Source organism: Anser anser, assembly GCF_964211835.1.
Source record: "Anser anser genome assembly, chromosome: 2".
In the NCBI taxonomy this organism is placed as follows: domain Eukaryota; kingdom Metazoa; phylum Chordata; class Aves; order Anseriformes; family Anatidae; genus Anser; species Anser anser.
The window spans coordinates 82,666,120-82,683,705 of NC_139721.1; the positions used below are offsets into that span (position 1 = coordinate 82,666,120).

Genomic DNA, 17,586 nt, shown 5'->3' on the forward strand with positions numbered 1-17,586 from the left:
GGGCGTAGTGAAGACGAGGCTGGGCCATCAAAGGTGCAGGAGACTGAAGATGAGGATGAGGATGGCGAAAAATCAACAGTAACTACCCGAACTCCATACCAGCCATCAAAGGTGCAGGAGACTGAAGATGAGGATGAGGATGTCGGAAAATCAACAGTAACTACCCGGACTCTACACCGGCCATCAAAGGTGCAGAAGACTGAAGATGAGGATGAGGATGTCGAAAAATCAACAGTAATCACCCGGACTCTATACCAGCGTGAGCTACGAGATGTGCGAAAAGATTTTGGTCGCTGTATAGGCGAGCAGCTTGTCACCTGGCTGCTCCGGTGCTGGGACACGGGAGCCAATTATGTGGAATTGGAGGGCAAGGAAGCCAGGCGGCTGGGATCCCTTGCTAGGGACGCATGCATTGACAAAGCAATTGGAGATGGAGCACAATCTCGCAGCCTCTGGAGGCGTCTCCTGTCAGCTGTGAAGGAAAGGTATCTCTTCAAGGAAGAACTTGTATGTTTACCAAGCAAATGGACCACCATGGAGAAGGGAATTCAGTACCTGAGGGAATTGGCCGTACGGGAAGTAATTTATAAGGACCTAGACGACGCACAAACATCCGCAGATCCAGATGCAGTCCGGTGTACACTACCCATGTGGCGGAAGTTTGTACAGAGTGCCCCATCATCATATGCCAACTCATTGGCAATACTAGCCTGGAAAACGGAGGAGAATCCCACAGTGAATGAAGTGACTAAAATACTCCGGCAGTACGAAGGAAATCTCTCCTCTTCCCTAAAGGCCTGTGTCTCAGCTGTGGAGAAACTCTCTGAAGAGGTCCACCAACTTAAAGAGAATTTATCTTCCCCTCCACCTGAACGAACCAGTGTCCACCAGCTAAAAGAGAATGGTTTAGAGAAACTTTCTGAAAAGATCCACCAACTTGAAGAAAGATTATCTTCCCCTTCACCTGAACGAACCAGTGTCCACCAGCTAAAAGAGAATGCTTTGGAGAAACTTTCTGAAAAGATCCACCAACTTGAAGAAAGATTATCTTCCCCTTCACCTGAACGAACCAGTGTCCACCAGCTAAAAGAGAATGCTTTGGAGAAACTTTCTGAAAAGATCCACCAACTTGAAGAAAGATTATCTTCCCCTTCACCTGAACGAACCAGTGTCCACCAGCTAAAAGAGAATACCTTGGAGAAACTTTCTGAAGAGATCCACCAACTTAAAGAGAGTTTATTTTCCTCCCCACCTGTACAAACCAGTGTCTCAGCTATTAGGGGTAAACGTTCATCTATGCAAGGAAGACAATATGGTGGGCACACACACCGCGCCACCCTGTGGTTTTACCTACGTGACCATGGAGAGGACATGAGAAAATGGGATGGAAAATCTACTGCGACCCTAGAGGCACGGGTACGTGAATTGCAAAGGAAAACAACTGGGAAAAAGGAGTTCTCTGAAAGGTTTGCTGCTCCAACTTCCAGCAGGCAGTCCTTTAAACACAGAAATGAAGATTCTGACCAGGACTAGAGGGGCCCTGCCTCCAGCCAGGGGGAGGAAAGGGACAATCGAGTTTATTGGACTGTGTGGATTCGATGGCCTGGCACGTCAGACGCACAGAAGTATAAGGCTTTGGTAGACACCGGTGCACAATGTACTCTAATGCCATCAAGCTATAAAGGGCCAGAGCCCATCTGTATTTATGGTGTGACGGGGGGATCCCAGCAGTTAACTGTATTGGAGGCTGAAGTGAGTCTAACCGGTAATGAGTGGCAAAAGCACCGTATTGTGACTGGCCCAGATGCTCCGTGCATCCTTGGCATAGACTATCTTAGAAGAGGATATTTCAAGGACCCAAAAGGGTTCCGCTGGGCTTTTGGCATAGCTGCTTTGGAGACAGAGGACATTAAACAGTTGTCTACCTTGCCTGGTCTCTCAGAGGACCCTTCTGTTGTGGGGTTGCTGAGGGTTGAAGAACAGCAAGTGCCGATCGCTACCACAACTGTGCACCGGCGGCAATATCGCACCAACCGAGACTCCCTGAGTCCCATCCATAAGCTAATTCGTCAACTGGAGAGCCAAGGAGTGATCAGCAAGACTCATTCACCTTTTAATAGTCCCATATGGCCAGTGCGAAAGTCTAATGGTGAGTGGAGACTAACAGTGGACTATCGTGGCCTGAACGAAGTCACGCCACCACTGAGTGCTGCAGTGCCGGACATGCTAGAACTCCAGTATGAACTGGAATCAAAGGCAGCCAAGTGGTATGCCACAATTGATATCGCTAATGCATTTTTCTCCATCCCTCTAGCAGCACAGTGCAGGCCACAGTTTGCTTTCACTTGGAGGGGAGTCCAATATACTTGGAATCGGCTGCCCCAGGGGTGGAAACACAGCCCTACCATTTGCCATGGACTGATCCAGTCTGCGCTGGAGCAGGGGGAAGCTCCTGAACACCTGCAGTACATCGATGACATCATTGTGTGGGGTGACACTGCAGAAGAAGTTTTCGAGAAAGGGAAGAAAATAGTCCAAATCCTTCTGAAGGCTGGTTTTGCCATAAAACAGAATAAAGTTAAAGGACCTGCACGAGAGATCCAGTTTTTAGGAATAAAATGGCAAGATGGACGCCGTCAAATCCCAATGGATGTGATCAACAAAATAACAGCTATGTCTCCACCAACTAGCAAAAAAGAAACACAAACTTTCCTAGGTGTCGTGGGGTTTTGGAGAATGCATATTCCAAATTACAGTCTGATTGTAAACCCGCTCTACCAAGTAACCCGTAAGAAGAATGCTTTTGAATGGGGCCCTGAGCAACGACAAGCCTTTGAACAAATTAAGCAGGAAATAGTTCATGCAGTAGCCCTCGGGCCAGTCCGAACAGGACCAGATGTAAAGAATGTGCTCTACACCGCAGCCGGAGAGAATGGTCCCACCTGGAGCCTCTGGCAGAAAGAACCTGGGGAAACTCGAGGTCGACCCCTGGGGTTTTGGAGTCGGGGATACAGAGGATCTGAAGCCCGCTATACTCCAACTGAAAAGGAGATATTGGCAGCATATGAAGGAGTTCGATCTGCTTCGGAAGTGGTCGGTACTGAAGCGCAGCTCCTCCTGGCACCCCGACTGCCGGTACTAGGCTGGATGTTCAAAGGAAGGGTCCCCTCTACGCATCATGCAACTGATGCTACATGGAGCAAGTGGGTTGCACTGATTACTCAGCGGGCTCGAATAGGAAACCCCAGTCGCCCAGGAATCTTGGAGGTGATTATGGACTGGCCAGAAGGCAAATACTTTGGGATATCACCAGAGGAGGAGGTGGTTCGTGCTGAAGAAGCCCCCCTGTACAACAAGCTACCAGAAAATGAGAAGAAATATGCCTTGTTCACTGACGGGTCCTGTCGTATTGTGGGAAAGCATCGGAGATGGAAAGCTGCTGTATGGAGTCCTACACGACGAGTTGCAGAAGCTGCTGAGGGAGAAGGTGAATCGAGTCAGTTTGCAGAAGTAAAAGCCATTCAGCTGGCTTTAGATATTGCTGAACGAGAAAAGTGGCCAGTTCTCTATCTCTATACTGATTCATGGATGGTAGCAAACGCCCTGTGGGGGTGGTTACAGCAATGGAAGCAGAACAACTGGCAGCGCAGGGGCAAGCCCATCTGGGCTGCGGCATTGTGGCAAGATATTGCTGCCCGGGTAGAGAACCTGGTTGTAAAGGTACGCCATGTAGATGCTCATGTGCCCAAGAATCGGGCTACTGAAGAACACCAAAACAACCAGCAGGTGGATCAGGCTGCTAAGATTGAAGTGGCTCAGGTGGACCTGGACTGGCAACATAAAGGTGAATTATTTATAGCCCGATGGGCCCATGACACCTCAGGCCATCAAGGTAGAGATGCAACATACAGATGGGCTCGTGATCGAGGGGTGGACCTGACCATGGACACTATAGCACAGGTTATTCATGACTGTGAAACATGTGCTGCAATCAAGCAAGCCAAACGGTCAAAACCTCTTTGGTATGGAGGACGATGGCTGAAATATAAATATGGAGAGGCCTGGCAGATTGATTACATCACACTCCCTCAAACCCGCAACGGCAAGCGCCACGTACTTACAATGGTGGAAGCAACCACCGGATGGCTGGAAACATATCCTGTGCCCCATGCCACCGCCCGGAACACTATCTTGGGCCTTGAAAAGCAAGTCTTATGGCGACATGGCACCCCAGAGAGAATTGAGTCAGACAACGGGACTCATTTCCGAAACAACCTTATAGACACTTGGGCCAAAGAACATGGTATTGAGTGGGTGTATCACATCCCCTATCATGCACCAGCCTCTGGAAAAGTTGAACGATACAATGGACTGTTGAAGACTACACTGAAAGCAATGGGTGCTGGGACATTCAAAAATTGGGATACACATTTGGCAAAGGCCACCTGGTTAGTCAATACCAGGGGATCTGCCAACCGAGCTGGACCTGCCCAATCAAACCTGTTACGCACTGTAGAAGGGGATAAAGTTCCTGTAGTGCACGTAAGAAACATGCTGGGTAAAACAGTCTGGGCTACTCCTGCCTCAGGAAAAGGCAAACCCATTCGTGGAATTGCTTTTGCTCAGGGACCTGGATGCACTTGGTGGGTAATGCAAAAGAATGGGGAGGTCCGGTGTGTACCTCAAGGGGATTTGATACTGGGTGAGAATAGCCCATGAGTTGAATTGTAGTATGTTAATTATTATATAATAATGTATGTCATCACTACCATGATTGCTATATATCATAGATGAAAATGGTGATTAATTAGAATGTATTGGACAGAGTGTAACCTGAGCATGACATAAATGGTATGGAATAAGGGGTGGATATCTGTCCTGGTTCCAGTTAGGACAGAGTTAAGTAGCTCATAGTAGCTGGTAGGGTGCTATGTTTTGGATTAGGATGAGAAGAGCGCTGATAACATGCTGATGTTTTAATTGTTGCAGAGCAGTGTTTACACCAGGCCAAGGACTTTTCGGCTTCTCGCTCTGTCCTGCCAGCGAGCAGGCTGGGGGTGCAGCAGGAGCTGGGAGGGGACAGACCCAGGACAGCTGACCCAAACTGGCCAAAGGGGTATTCCATACCATCTGACGTCATGCTAAACAATATATAGGGGTGGCTGGCCGGGGTGGGGGGGCCGGCTGCTCGGGAATAGGCTGGGCATCGGTCAGCGGGTGGTGAGCAATTGCATTGTGCATCACTTGTTTTCTTACACATTATTATTGTTAATACTATTACCATTATCATTATTATTATTATTGTTATTATTATTTTCCTGTCTTAATAAACTGTCTTTATCTCAACTCACAGGCTTCACTTTCCCGTTTCTCTCCCCCATCCCAGAGAGGGAGGGGGGAGGGTGAGCGAACGGCTGTGTGGTGTTTAGCTGCCAGCCGGGTTAAACCACAACAGTATGAAATAATTCAGAGCCTTATAAGAGAAGAGGTTTGGAGTGACTTAAACAGAAAACATTTCTCATGCAGAAATGAAACCATCCTCTTGACCATGCATGAAAGCACAAAGAAAGCACACACCATCCAAACTTAAAATCTCTGATCGCTTACGCACAGGGCTGTGTAAGAGCAGGAAGCAGGAGGTGAAACTGTAAGAAAAATAAACCCATCTGCAAGTTGTGAAGCTATCCCTATGTTCAACTTAAAAATATGTTTTCAAACAAGACCACCATTTTTTCAACAAAAAAATGTCTTCAAACAAGACCACCCCAGTTAGAATCTGAAATGAATTGTATTCATAGCTCTCAAACAACTGAATTTCTCATATTCCCCCACTGCAACCTTATTTCAGCAATAACTGCATGTGATTCTAAGTGAAAGAAGGGCTGTTGCCTTTGCTTCGGTCTTCAAAAAAAAAAAAAAAAAAGCAGAGTAGGGAGGGTATAGTAAGATGAGAAAATAAAACAGCATCTGTCAGAGAACAATTATGTAAGCCATTTTGCATTAGTATTTGCTGCTGAAATACTACACAGCAAAGAGCATCATTACTGTCTAGTAATATTAATGCTCCCACAAAGATGAGTTCAGAAACTCTTTTTTTAAATGCATGGGTGTAAGCTGTATCACTATCCAAACAAAAAATAATTTTGTCTGTATGAAGGGGAAAAAAGTGTGTAGGAAGCTTGTATTTTCACACGGTCCAAACAAAAACTACATTTCTCACAAGGCGCTGCTACTATGTTATCTATTCAAAAAGAACTTGCAAAGATAGACCCTGCAAAGCATCTGGACACATTTGCAGCTGAATGTTCACACAGATGACTTGGGTTCTTCTAAAAGCAAAACATTTACAAATGCTTGTGCTATTCCATGGGGAAAATCTGCATAGATTTGTCACTGTTTTGACATAAAACAGTTTTGAAAGCTGAACATTTTTGTATCTTTTAAAGCATTCAGTTGTAAGCTTCAGTAGATTAATCTAAGGTACTTATGTAATTTGTTAGCAGTTGTGTAAATTACAGGCTTCAAGAAACTCATATTCCTTCAGTAGGTTTTGTCCGACATTATTGGAGAGCTTCTTCTTGTCCTTATATAAGCTTCTCTTGGGTATATAGCGTGATGCTCAAGTGTCTCCCTACAGCTATTCTCTGAAGCAAGTAATATATTTACATTTTAATTCCAGTAAATAATATGGATTTGTGTGAGCAAACTTGCCTCTGTCTGCTCTTATCTCTAAAAAAAAAAAAAAAAGTATAACAAAACATCAAACACTGCATTTTCTCAATTTTCATTTTTTTTTTAAACACTTTCACTACCTCAGAAAGCCTCAGCCAACTCTCAGAATACAGGGAAAGACTGGTGGAGAGAAATAATATCCTCACATCGCATATGCTGTGTAGACTAGATACCAGTTACAAAACTTGAGCATACATATATAGTTTAAACCTACATATCACATCAAGCTACATTACATACAGGTACGGAGTATCTGCATAAGTCCCACTGACTTTCATAATCCTGAAACACATGATTTACCATGGTTGTTAAGGCTCTGCACCTGTTTTTTTTTTTAGGCTTTTAGATACAGTTGTGCTCAACAAATAAAATTTAAAAATGCTCCATCTTTTATAAAAAGAAATAATGAATTAATAAGTCGTGTGTTGATTCTTGGAATTACATAAGATACATTGTCATTCACCGTATGTGTGCATATACATATACGTATGAATAAAAATAAGGAGGAATTTCACTGGAAACCATTTAAAATGGCAGGACTGAATTCAGTAAGCCTAGTCCGTACACTGTTTATAATAGCTGTATCTAAAGTTGACTTTATTCTAGTTCATGGAAACAAGGTTTCTGACAACTGAAGTATGGATAGGTTTACAAATGTAAAGATGTTCAGATATCAGCTAGAAGTAGAAATTCATTTCTTGCATGACAGTCTACAAAGAAAGACTGTGAAAGTCTTCCCTCCTTCAACATAATACCCTGTCAAAGGCAAATGGACAAAAAAGGATTACAAAGAGGTGTGAACTCTGCGCACCATTTTGATTGCTTTTCATATATACAGATAAATATTTTTCAAAAATAAAATTCAAAGTAGACATCCTCCAAACACTTCATTTTCCTCCCTTCCTCCTGCCTCTTTCTCAGTTCACTTCTGGCCCTTTCAAATATATATCCTATTTTTTTTTATGCAATACCCTTAGCATGTTATGACATGGGATTTAAGGGCAGCAAGGGGTGATTATTGTTGCTATTTTAACAAGTGGAATATTTGTGTGGAAAATGATTCCAAGGGAACCAAGTGTGCCACTAGACTATTTCAATACTCCTGCGACCCTGCTACCGTATGAATGAAAAATGCCAGAAGTTCACTTACTAGAAGCAAGGACCAAGAATGCCAAAGATGACATGATCTTTCCTTTTCTGCTATTGCTTGTGTCCTCATTCTGTTACCAAACATTCCCACAGTAGCTATCAGCATAGAAAGCAGCAGAATTAGACTGTTAATAGCTGAACAAGTCTACCACCTATCATGTATGCATGCTATGAGAATTAACTCTCGTTTTTCCATGAAGCTATTAAGTCTGTTGCTGAATTGTTTTGCTTCCAAATTCTTTTTCAAATACCCTTTTTCTTCAATGGAAGCAGATTATTTGTTTTTAAAAGGAACAAATATTTAACCTTAGAAGCTACTTTGCCACAATGAAACAAAATAGCTTCAATATATTTGGTCTCCCCATTGAACAATAATCCATCTAAACTAGCAATTCAGAATTCTTGCAAACTACAACACACCCTCCTTTGGTGCACTGAATTCCTCACACAAAACCTCCAAGCTTATGCGCAAACATGGAAATCTTTGTTAGGAAAAATGCATAAGAACAAAAGGGAAAAGTAAAAGTGGAGTAACTGTCCTACAAGAAAACCTAATATTTAATCCTTTCAAAACAGTGTTAAGAAGGTGAAACTTGAACTTTTTTTTTCCATAATGGGAATGCCACAAATACTTTGAGAGGGAAGTGCTGAAGTATTTCAATGAGAAACAAAATATTTGATGATATTTGATACTATAATATTTATATCTGTTTTCTTGTGATTTCATCACAATACTTAAGGTAAAATGATCGTGGAACTTTTTTTTTTTTTGTGATGCACTGTATATATTGTGGAATTTCTTGTTTCGAAATTACAGCTCTTTTTACTTTAGGTGTGATATTTCGAGTCAACTAGCTATTTGGATTGCTCCCAATGGGAGGCAATCTAATTTTGTTATTCAGACCTAAGATGAAAATAAACAGACTGTGCTTCAAGCTGCTTCTGCCATCTTTGAAATCTCCTGCTGGAATGTCATCAGTTTGTATTGTGTTACACACACTTCTAGAGAAAAGGTGTGAAGAACATGTTGGAATATTGAAAAAAAAATTCCCCCTTTTGAGTAACAAGAGATGGATTCTTGAAAAATCTGTATTTTTTCATAGAATAGCATCACCTTCCTATTCCAAACCTCTCTGGGAACTAAACTGAGCTTTATATCCAAGTTGGTTAGCACACTTCCCTAAGTAGCAGCCGAGAAATTTGCCTAATAGATTTGCAGACAAAACAGCATATTGGCTACTTACGATTTCTTCTATGCAAAATATATAATTTTTAAGAGTCTGGTCTTTTATTGTAGGCTTATATTAAAAATAAAATAAAATAAAAACCTTACAAACTGCTTTTTTAGAATTAGGGTAGGTGAAACAGATGCTTCCAGATTAAATATATATTGCAACATTGCCCACAACAGCAACACAGGTTTGGAAAGGACCCTGAACTATTTCAGACCCCGGGCTGTTTTCAGTTTCATAGGAGTGTTATGCAGAAAACTGTCCAGCTGTGTCCTCAGGGCTTCTATGCTGGCTGCTGACAGAAGCCAAACCTTCATTAAAAGAAAAGCGATCGCAGCAATTCATGAGCTGTTGCTCCGGCAAAACATGCTATTCCTGAGTTGTAGAGCTAAAATCTTTGTGCCCACCTCCTGTGAGGCCACCTGGCAGTTCTGCCAGAAGCCTGGGTGTCCTTTCACTCTGTAAGACAACTTTCCCGGGGCTGCAGCTGCTCAAACACAGGGCTGCTATATCAGCTCCAGAGCTGACAGCTGGAAGCACCAGGTCCAGGCAATGCAGAAGGCATCTGGGGGCAGCTCCTGTGGAATCCTCCAGTGCTCCAGAAAACTGCCAGGTCCTGGGGGAGAAAAAAGTTCTGAATTCAGTATTTTGGGATGTAGTACTGGTCCCTACCGTGATAATACATGGTCAGTAAACTGCCTTAGACTGTAATTTCTGTACTAAGATAAGAAATCTACTTCAGTTAGGGTATTCTAAGAGAGATGTTAACAGCTGACTTAAAGCCTTCAAGTTATGGAAAGCTAGCCACACAACTCTGTGGATTCCTCCAAGAGCACCATGCCTCTTAAGAAATAAAAGTTGCTGGCTTTGTTACACACGCTTCACTTTTTAAACAGCATGTGACACCTCTTTCAAATGGGACAATGATACTGCTCTCTCCCCACCACCATTTCAAGTGTCAAGTCTATACTTGAGTAGGAAGACTTAACTAAGAAGAGCACTAACAGACAACTGTATTCCCACATGATGAATTTAGGCAAGCTGCAATATCATTCTACATCGATAATAAAGCTGAATGTTTATACTACAACTACTTGTTGTAGATTTTCTGCTGGCATGCTCCCCCTGTTGCTCTAAAAGGTGTTATACCATGACCATCATAAATATACATTTTCAAGGAACAAAGTTACCAATTCACATTGGGTGAAGAGTTATTTAACACCATTGCTTGCGTTCTGATACCTTCTTTCCATTACCTGACTTTTAGCATTCTTTCCAGACCCAGTGAGAAACAGTAAAAAGAAGCTATAAAAGTGAGGCAGAACAAGGCTTGAATCCAATTGTTCCTAGTTCTTTTCTCATCTCCAGTTGACACATGGCGCTGTGAGATGTGAACCCACAGCCAGACCTTCTACAATCTGACTGCAGATTTTCAATAGGACGACAGCTAAAAAAGATATAGGGGGAAGGCTTCTCAGAACAGCAGGTGTAAATCCAACTCATATAGAAATAAATCTCTCTGAAATAAAGGTTTAATGTGATATTTCCATTATTTTTTGATTAAAAACATACTTAAAGTGACAGAACAGTAAAACCAAACGTGCTTGTTTATAAATACTAAAGAGAAAATTGCAGATAGGAGAAACATTACAATTACAGTATACAATAAAATTACATTCTGCTTTACTATTGACGTAGAAGGACATTGCAGCTTGCCTAGATTCATCACTTGGGAATACAACTGAATCTAATGGAACTGAACACACAACCAAAATGGTATGGGCATCTACATTGCTGATTGCATAATGCTTTGCCATGACAGGGTCTCTTTGACTCAGCCCCAGTAGATTCAGGAATGGTCACCAAACACAAGATATTTTTACACTAACATTACAACATCTTCCTGCTAAGACACTGCCACCAAATTCCTCCCCTGCAGTGAGAAACATAGACCAAGTAACAACAGCACATGGCTTGGAGAACATGCTGTCTGAATAAGCAAGGCTGCACATGCTCTGCGTGTTGCCTGTCTGAGGGACAGAAAGGTAAAGAAACCTGCACAAATTCATGCAGTAGGTCAGCCCTACGACCACAGTAAGAACCACAGCATGCAACGCTGGCTGCGGAGCTCTATCACGCTACATGCGAAAGACCTCTCAGTGCTGGCAGGTTTTACATCAAGCCCTAAGGATTACAGAATGTGGCTGATGACTGTGATTAGTTTTTATTGTTTCTTGTGTACCAACAGCATGCTCGGAGCAAAAAACAAAATGAAGACAATGCCTGCTGTAGGGAGAGGGGAGAAAAAACTAAACGTGGCAGATAAAGAAACGAAAACAATTACAGATCTATCATGCTGGCTCAGAATCCATGCAGTTACAAAAATAATAAAGTTAAATAATAAAGTTGCCTGCAGGCAATCTAAAAGGGATTTAATTATTTTTGAATTAACCATCTTGGATGAAAAATCATTTCCAGCCAGAACCAAGAGAATTAAACATTCTTTTGACCCTGGCATGAACTATATTTTAAGGAACTTTTAATAGCACAGCTGTGTATTCTTGCTTTGTTTATAAAATGTATGACATTGCATCAGACACACATTATATTACATGAAAACACATTAGTAAACACAACACGGAGTTGTGATGTATTTAATAGTAAATACAATAAACCGTAACCAAATTGTTAGCTGGAGTATATAGTGTTTATAGATTAAAAAAAGAGTTTCAAGTGTTTGCAAAATGTTTGCTTTGCTAGCACTATTGTATTTCCCTCTGCTTTACAAATGGTACTTTTCACCACATGCAAGTTACAAAGCATAGTAGGGAAAAAAAGTGTTTCTTTTTTCCTCACTTTTTTGACTGTAGATAGACAAACTGATGCTATCTATTACACTCAAATGCACACGTAGGATGGCATCGCAAGACTAGCTAAAAATTCCACTAATCCATGTAATTTAACGTCATTAACAGCCACGTCCTAGTTCCATTTCTTTTTAAAGGCAGCCTCACATTGACTTGTAACTCACTCTGAGGTGAATATACATCTGTGTGCTATAAGGTCTGGAAGACAACTATCCATTGCATGAGTAGCTTCCAGAATCAAACTGAATCATTCATCCCTGCAGCTACAGCAGCCTACCTGCAATCCCAATTCCTTGTCCACATCTCTACATGTTTTGTGGGACCAGCAAAGACACCCTCAGCCTCTCATTGCTGTTTGCCTGTATCGATTCCACCCAGAACTCTGGAATTACTGGTTGATCTGGAAAGAGGAGGGTCGTTATCCAGGAGGAGGGAGGGGAGGAGGAACTCCAGGCACACAATCCAGAATGCTTCAACTACCTCCTTGACATAGTTCACTACAGACAGCCTTAAGTCCCATGAGTATTGAAGAACTTTACAGTTTCTCTTGGGAAAAAAAAAAGTCACCTTTAAAAGGGCCATACAGTAAAAATAACAAGGTAACCCCCGAAAAACATCATTTTTCTTTCACGGCACATGAACGTGATTTTTAAAGGTGTTACCAGATACACATTCTCAGATATTATAATAGCTGATTAGCTGTTAGTAAATAACTGCTTTATCACTTGCTTAAAAAAACCTAAAAATCAGTATTTTTAAATGGGATACATCAAGAAAATACTACCAGAATGTTTTCTTCTGTTAATCCCAATACTTTCTTAATAAAAAGTTAATTAGTCCTTCCCGTGCCTCCAAAACATGGATGCCTAACAGTCAAGAATTACAAAATTTTTGGAGTTGGGCCAAGAATATAGTAACACTAGCCTTTCATGATGCCTCCTCACCAGAACATGGAAAATACAGAGATAGAAAGCTGAAAGGCTATGACAAATACCTTCCCAGCTTTCTGGAAAAAAAAAAAAAAAGGCAATTGGATGTATAAATTTACTTCAGTTCTTATCGAATAGAATATGATTAATGGATTAAAGCACCTACATTAAAACTATTGATTCAAGCTAACTATTGCAGGAATAGCAAAATATTTTTAAATACTATACAGAGAAGGTTTTTAAATTATATCTCGTTCCATACAATTATATTACAATACAATAACACAGTTACATTTAATTATAGTATCTAACTTCACACAAGAGGAATCCAAAATTTTAAAAGACAAATGTCCTATCTACCTGCAATAAATACTCTACTGCTAGACAGTTAAATTGACTGTCAAATATTCTCATGAAGCTTTGATGGGCACTTCTATTTTACTATAGTTTTTTTTTTCTTTTTACTTACATTAGAAATACCTTGTCAGAATGAAACTACTTTAGTGGTCCCTGCCCTTTGCCTCAGAAAAGAGTCTGGCATAAAAATTAAGAGCACATACTTTCTGCAGGCATTCTGAAAAAAAGTTCCCTTTGCTCCTCCATTTGGAAAGCGGACCTATGTGTATTTATTTAAAGTTATCTTTATCAACAGAGCAGCTACAGCTAAGAAGTGCCTTTTGGCCTTCTTTGGCTGAAAAGTCATCATCAACAACATATAAACCTATAACTTATTCACAAGGTCAAAAGCTGTTGTCTCTCAGGAAGTCTGGAAATAAGGTTTACAATGCTTATTCCTGTGACCAGCAACACAACCCAGCCTCCTCCTCTGAGCTCCCCCAGCTGTGAACTCCCAGGGGCAGAGGGGGCTGCACCTTCTGCTCAGCCTCCTGCCGCCAGCATGGTACAGGAGGAGGAACCACCCCTACAGGCAGAAGCCCTTTCTAAATCTTCTAGTATTTTCAAACAACATACCTATAGGACATAGCTTAACTACCTGAAATGTTTAAATATTTGCTTTTGAAAGAGCAATACCAATCAGCAGAAATGGGTAAAATTAACATACACTATAAAACACTGAGATATTATTTTTCTATATTTTAGTTGATTCATGATTAGTTATTGTCAAAAGAATCAATGTAGCTAATGAGGTATTCTTTAATAATGGTTATAATTTCCTAAGAAAGGAATGTACTGTTCATATGTAAATGACTTTCCCAGTTAATGAATAAAGCCAGTCAATCAACCAGCTCTACAAAGGTAAAAATTATGAATAAGAGATGTTTTTTCAGGCTGTCCTCTGTTCCTTCACTGCAGAAAACAACTGCGGTTACTCATGTGCTATTGCCAACAACTTTGTATTTTATAAACAATTATCATAATAATTAAAGGCAAAAAAAAGTACGTTTATCCAGACGGACACATATGAAAAGTGTTTTAAACACTCCTTGAAATGAATCATTTAAAGATTTTGTGCAGAATGACATACCAGCATCATACCTTAAAATACTCAAACAGCACAGAATGACCACCACTGAAACAATACTCGTGTTTCCTTGATCATCTCACTGGTAAAGACTGCTCGAAAAACATGGTAGGAGGAAGTAGCAGTTGCTCTACTGAACTTGCAATAGAGCAATAATATAGAGGTGCTACAGTGTATTCCGTTGCAGTTGCTGTCTGATTGCAATTACCTGGAGTAATGCAGGTTAATAACATTTTCCTAAGATGGGTATGTTACAAGTAGATTTGCAACCCAAGTTAGAATTCTGGTATTCATTACTTCGTAAGAGTTTTAGCAAGTAAATGTATTCTTCTGCAAATGCAGCTGCACCTTTTTATTGCTGTCATCCTTCTCTCTGCACAAGGACTTTGGCTTTGTTTCTGGAACTATAGGTACAAGAGGAGGCCATTCACTGACTGCAGCAGAACGCAACCCACCACTCTCCACAAACCACATTTAACAATAAACCCACTTTGGAAGCTTCCAGTTAGGTTCTACCAACAGGATGCTGAGCAGCATTTGAATCTTTCTTTCCAAATGTGCAAGTAATGTTTAGAAGCAGAAGTTTATTGTGCACTGCGCTCAGACATTAGATGGATAAGAAACTAGAATACTTTGCACTTCACAAAACCAAACAATATAGTTCACAAATTAGAAAGTGGTCTAGTTGAATCTCTTCCTTTTGTGCCCATGGTACTCTAATAAGAATTCAAAAAAAACACAGAAAGGAAATAAGATCAGAATAGTTCAAATGCTTTATCTAGCATAATATAACAGCACATTTCAAGATGTATGACCTTCATGTTCATGATCCAACTCTTAAATGTTGATTTAATTTAAAAAAAATCACCTTCTGGCCTCATAATGGACACTATGCTGTTCATTCAAAAGTTTTTCCATTAATATTCAGCTCATCATCACCACATATGACCATTTCATGGACATTAAAAATTACTAAACTATTTTCTGATATGAACAAAGTTGTCATATTTCTATCTAAGACTTGCCTAACTGCAACAGTGAGCCCTACACTCTGAACAGCATTAATACCTTTTCACAAGCACGCAGAGTAAATCGAGTGCATCTGGGACACACCCTACTTTCTGTGATAAATCATGAGCAATAACTATATGCCATACCTCCCACAGGCTTTATTCTTTGCAGCACTTCACATGCTATTTTGTTTATAGGTCAGATGGATCCTGGATGCATCCAGTTTACCATGCACCGTAAAACTATGCAGTTTATGCAGAAATCTCATGATTTCCTTGAATTCTTCTGAGCCGAGTTTTCAAGAAAGAAAAAAAAAAGGAGAAAAAGGAGACCTTTTGGTGGAAACTCAAAATACAGGTAACTCCAGATGCAGCATAATATATCAACTTATAGGTAGATGATAGTGAGAAGCATGGCAACGACCTGCTTTGTCCCAACCCATGAAGAGACGCTACAGTATGGCCAAGAACTATCCATACTCAGACATCCCATCCCAATCCCAGTTGCAGCCACGCTCATGACAGCATTTCTTAGACAACTCAAAAAAGATGCTTTTGCCTAAGTGAAATCAAGGTACACATGTGAAATACCTCAATTTCACTTAATGTGAACTCTGCTATTAGAAATTATTCATGCTACTATAAATTTCTTTGGAAAATACTTCTTGCTTCACACAGTACAGTTTCATGCAGTACAACATCATTACAGGATAAACCCTGTAATCTGAGCATTATAACTATTACAGCACGTCTTTAGGAAATTGTAATGGCACACTGCTAATTAACAGCACCAGCTACACTCACACTTTCCTGCAAAGCACTATTGGGAAAGGAAGGAGAGTGATGATACTACTATTTATGAGTTGCAGAACCCAGACTGCCTTCCAGCTGCTTGTTACTATTTTTATTTATCTACACTGAATAATTAAAACAATGGAGTAAATACAAGAAAAGAAGCCATCAACAGTGTTTAGCTGCAATCAGAAATGGATAAGGTTTTATAAGACATGCTAGTAAGAGGGAGGTGAAAGAGAAAGAGAGACAATGCTTAGTGATTATTTTTTTTTATAGCTTACTCTTTATGAAGCTACTATTGTTCCTGTAAAAAAAAAAAAAAAGGCAAAATAAGAAGTTATCCACTGCTGTATCTTCCCTTTACCTTGGTATCCATAGAATCTTCTCCTATAGCTTTCCTGTATTTTGTCTCTGCTTGAGTTCCCCACATGTATAAGTGAAAGCTTTCCAGTTTTGCCTCTCAACACTATCGGAATCGGACTTCAAGTTGTCTGGATCTAAAACAAAGACTCAGACATCATGTTAAACGGATGTAACATAACCAGTCCAACTATATTTAGAAAGTTATTAGACTGCTTCCTCTCCAATATTGACATATGCACACACAAATTATTTTTTATTTAATGGCGAGCAAAATTAGAAGTTTATAAATCAAGTTTATTATGCATTTCTGTAGCCTTAAGGTGATGAGCACAAATTAAATTTTACGTTAACCTGCTTGAGTAGTTAGCACACAATTAAGATCCTGAAGAACCACGCTGGTGGTAATAACAGTATGTGACAACTTGATCTAAATCTTGGGATTTAACAGCAGTCTGTGAATGAGTTTTTATGCAGTCTATCACTGCTGGAAAACAGTGTAATATAATAATACTGGACTATAATAATTCAGTGGAATATAATACTGGAGGAAAAATGAGTGAAGCAGTGAATAAACTAAATGTTTTCCTCTATTTGCTAATGCAGTTCTCATTTACTATCATTTCAGTTAGAAACTGTTTTGTTTCACAAAACACAACCCCATAAAACAAAGAGCCCTACAGATTTTAAGAATGACAGTCTCTAGGTCTGTTCACAGTCTTAAAAAAGACTAAATAAGGAAATCTTTATTACAGCTCAAATTTCTTATTATCCATAATTGAAACATTCAGAGATGAATGCTTAAAGACCAAAATTCATTATTTGCCAGAGACTGAATATACCTGGAATTCAACGCATTTTCCTATGTTTTAAGTATTCTTTTTAACTGAAGGCGATCATTTTTCAGATTTTTATTTTTTTTTAAAGTAAGAATAGTGTATTAGGATTTTAAGAAGTAGATGAATAATTGGAAGGAAAGATACAAGTAAATATGTGATTTTAAATATATATATATACTCCTTCATCTTC

At 40.2% G+C, this 17,586-nt stretch overlaps 1 protein-coding gene across 40 annotated transcripts in view; it reads right to left on the reverse strand.

The window, feature by feature from the left end:
- LOC310893274 (uncharacterized protein) overlaps positions 1–17,586 on the reverse strand; it is a 101,959-nt gene that overhangs the window by 54,066 nt on the left and 30,307 nt on the right. For 9 of the 40 annotated variants that reach the window (XM_083821992.1, XM_083821972.1, XM_083821968.1 and 6 more), the window contains 5 exons: positions 16,562–16,694; positions 15,550–15,688; positions 12,258–12,380; positions 9,521–9,729; positions 7,883–7,977 (listed from right to left, as the gene is read on the reverse strand). In XM_083821992.1, coding sequence (XP_083678118.1) covers positions 7,883–7,977; positions 9,521–9,729; positions 12,258–12,283 — 330 coding nt within the window. In that variant the 5' untranslated portion in view covers positions 12,284–12,380; positions 15,550–15,688; positions 16,562–16,694. Of the gene's footprint in view, positions 1–5,607; positions 5,646–7,301; positions 9,730–10,369; positions 10,561–12,257; positions 12,381–14,423; positions 15,109–15,549; positions 15,689–16,561; positions 16,707–17,586 lie in introns of those variants that run through there. The other 31 variants (XR_014578860.1, XM_083821979.1, XM_083821975.1 and 28 more) reach the window with 11 other exon arrangements.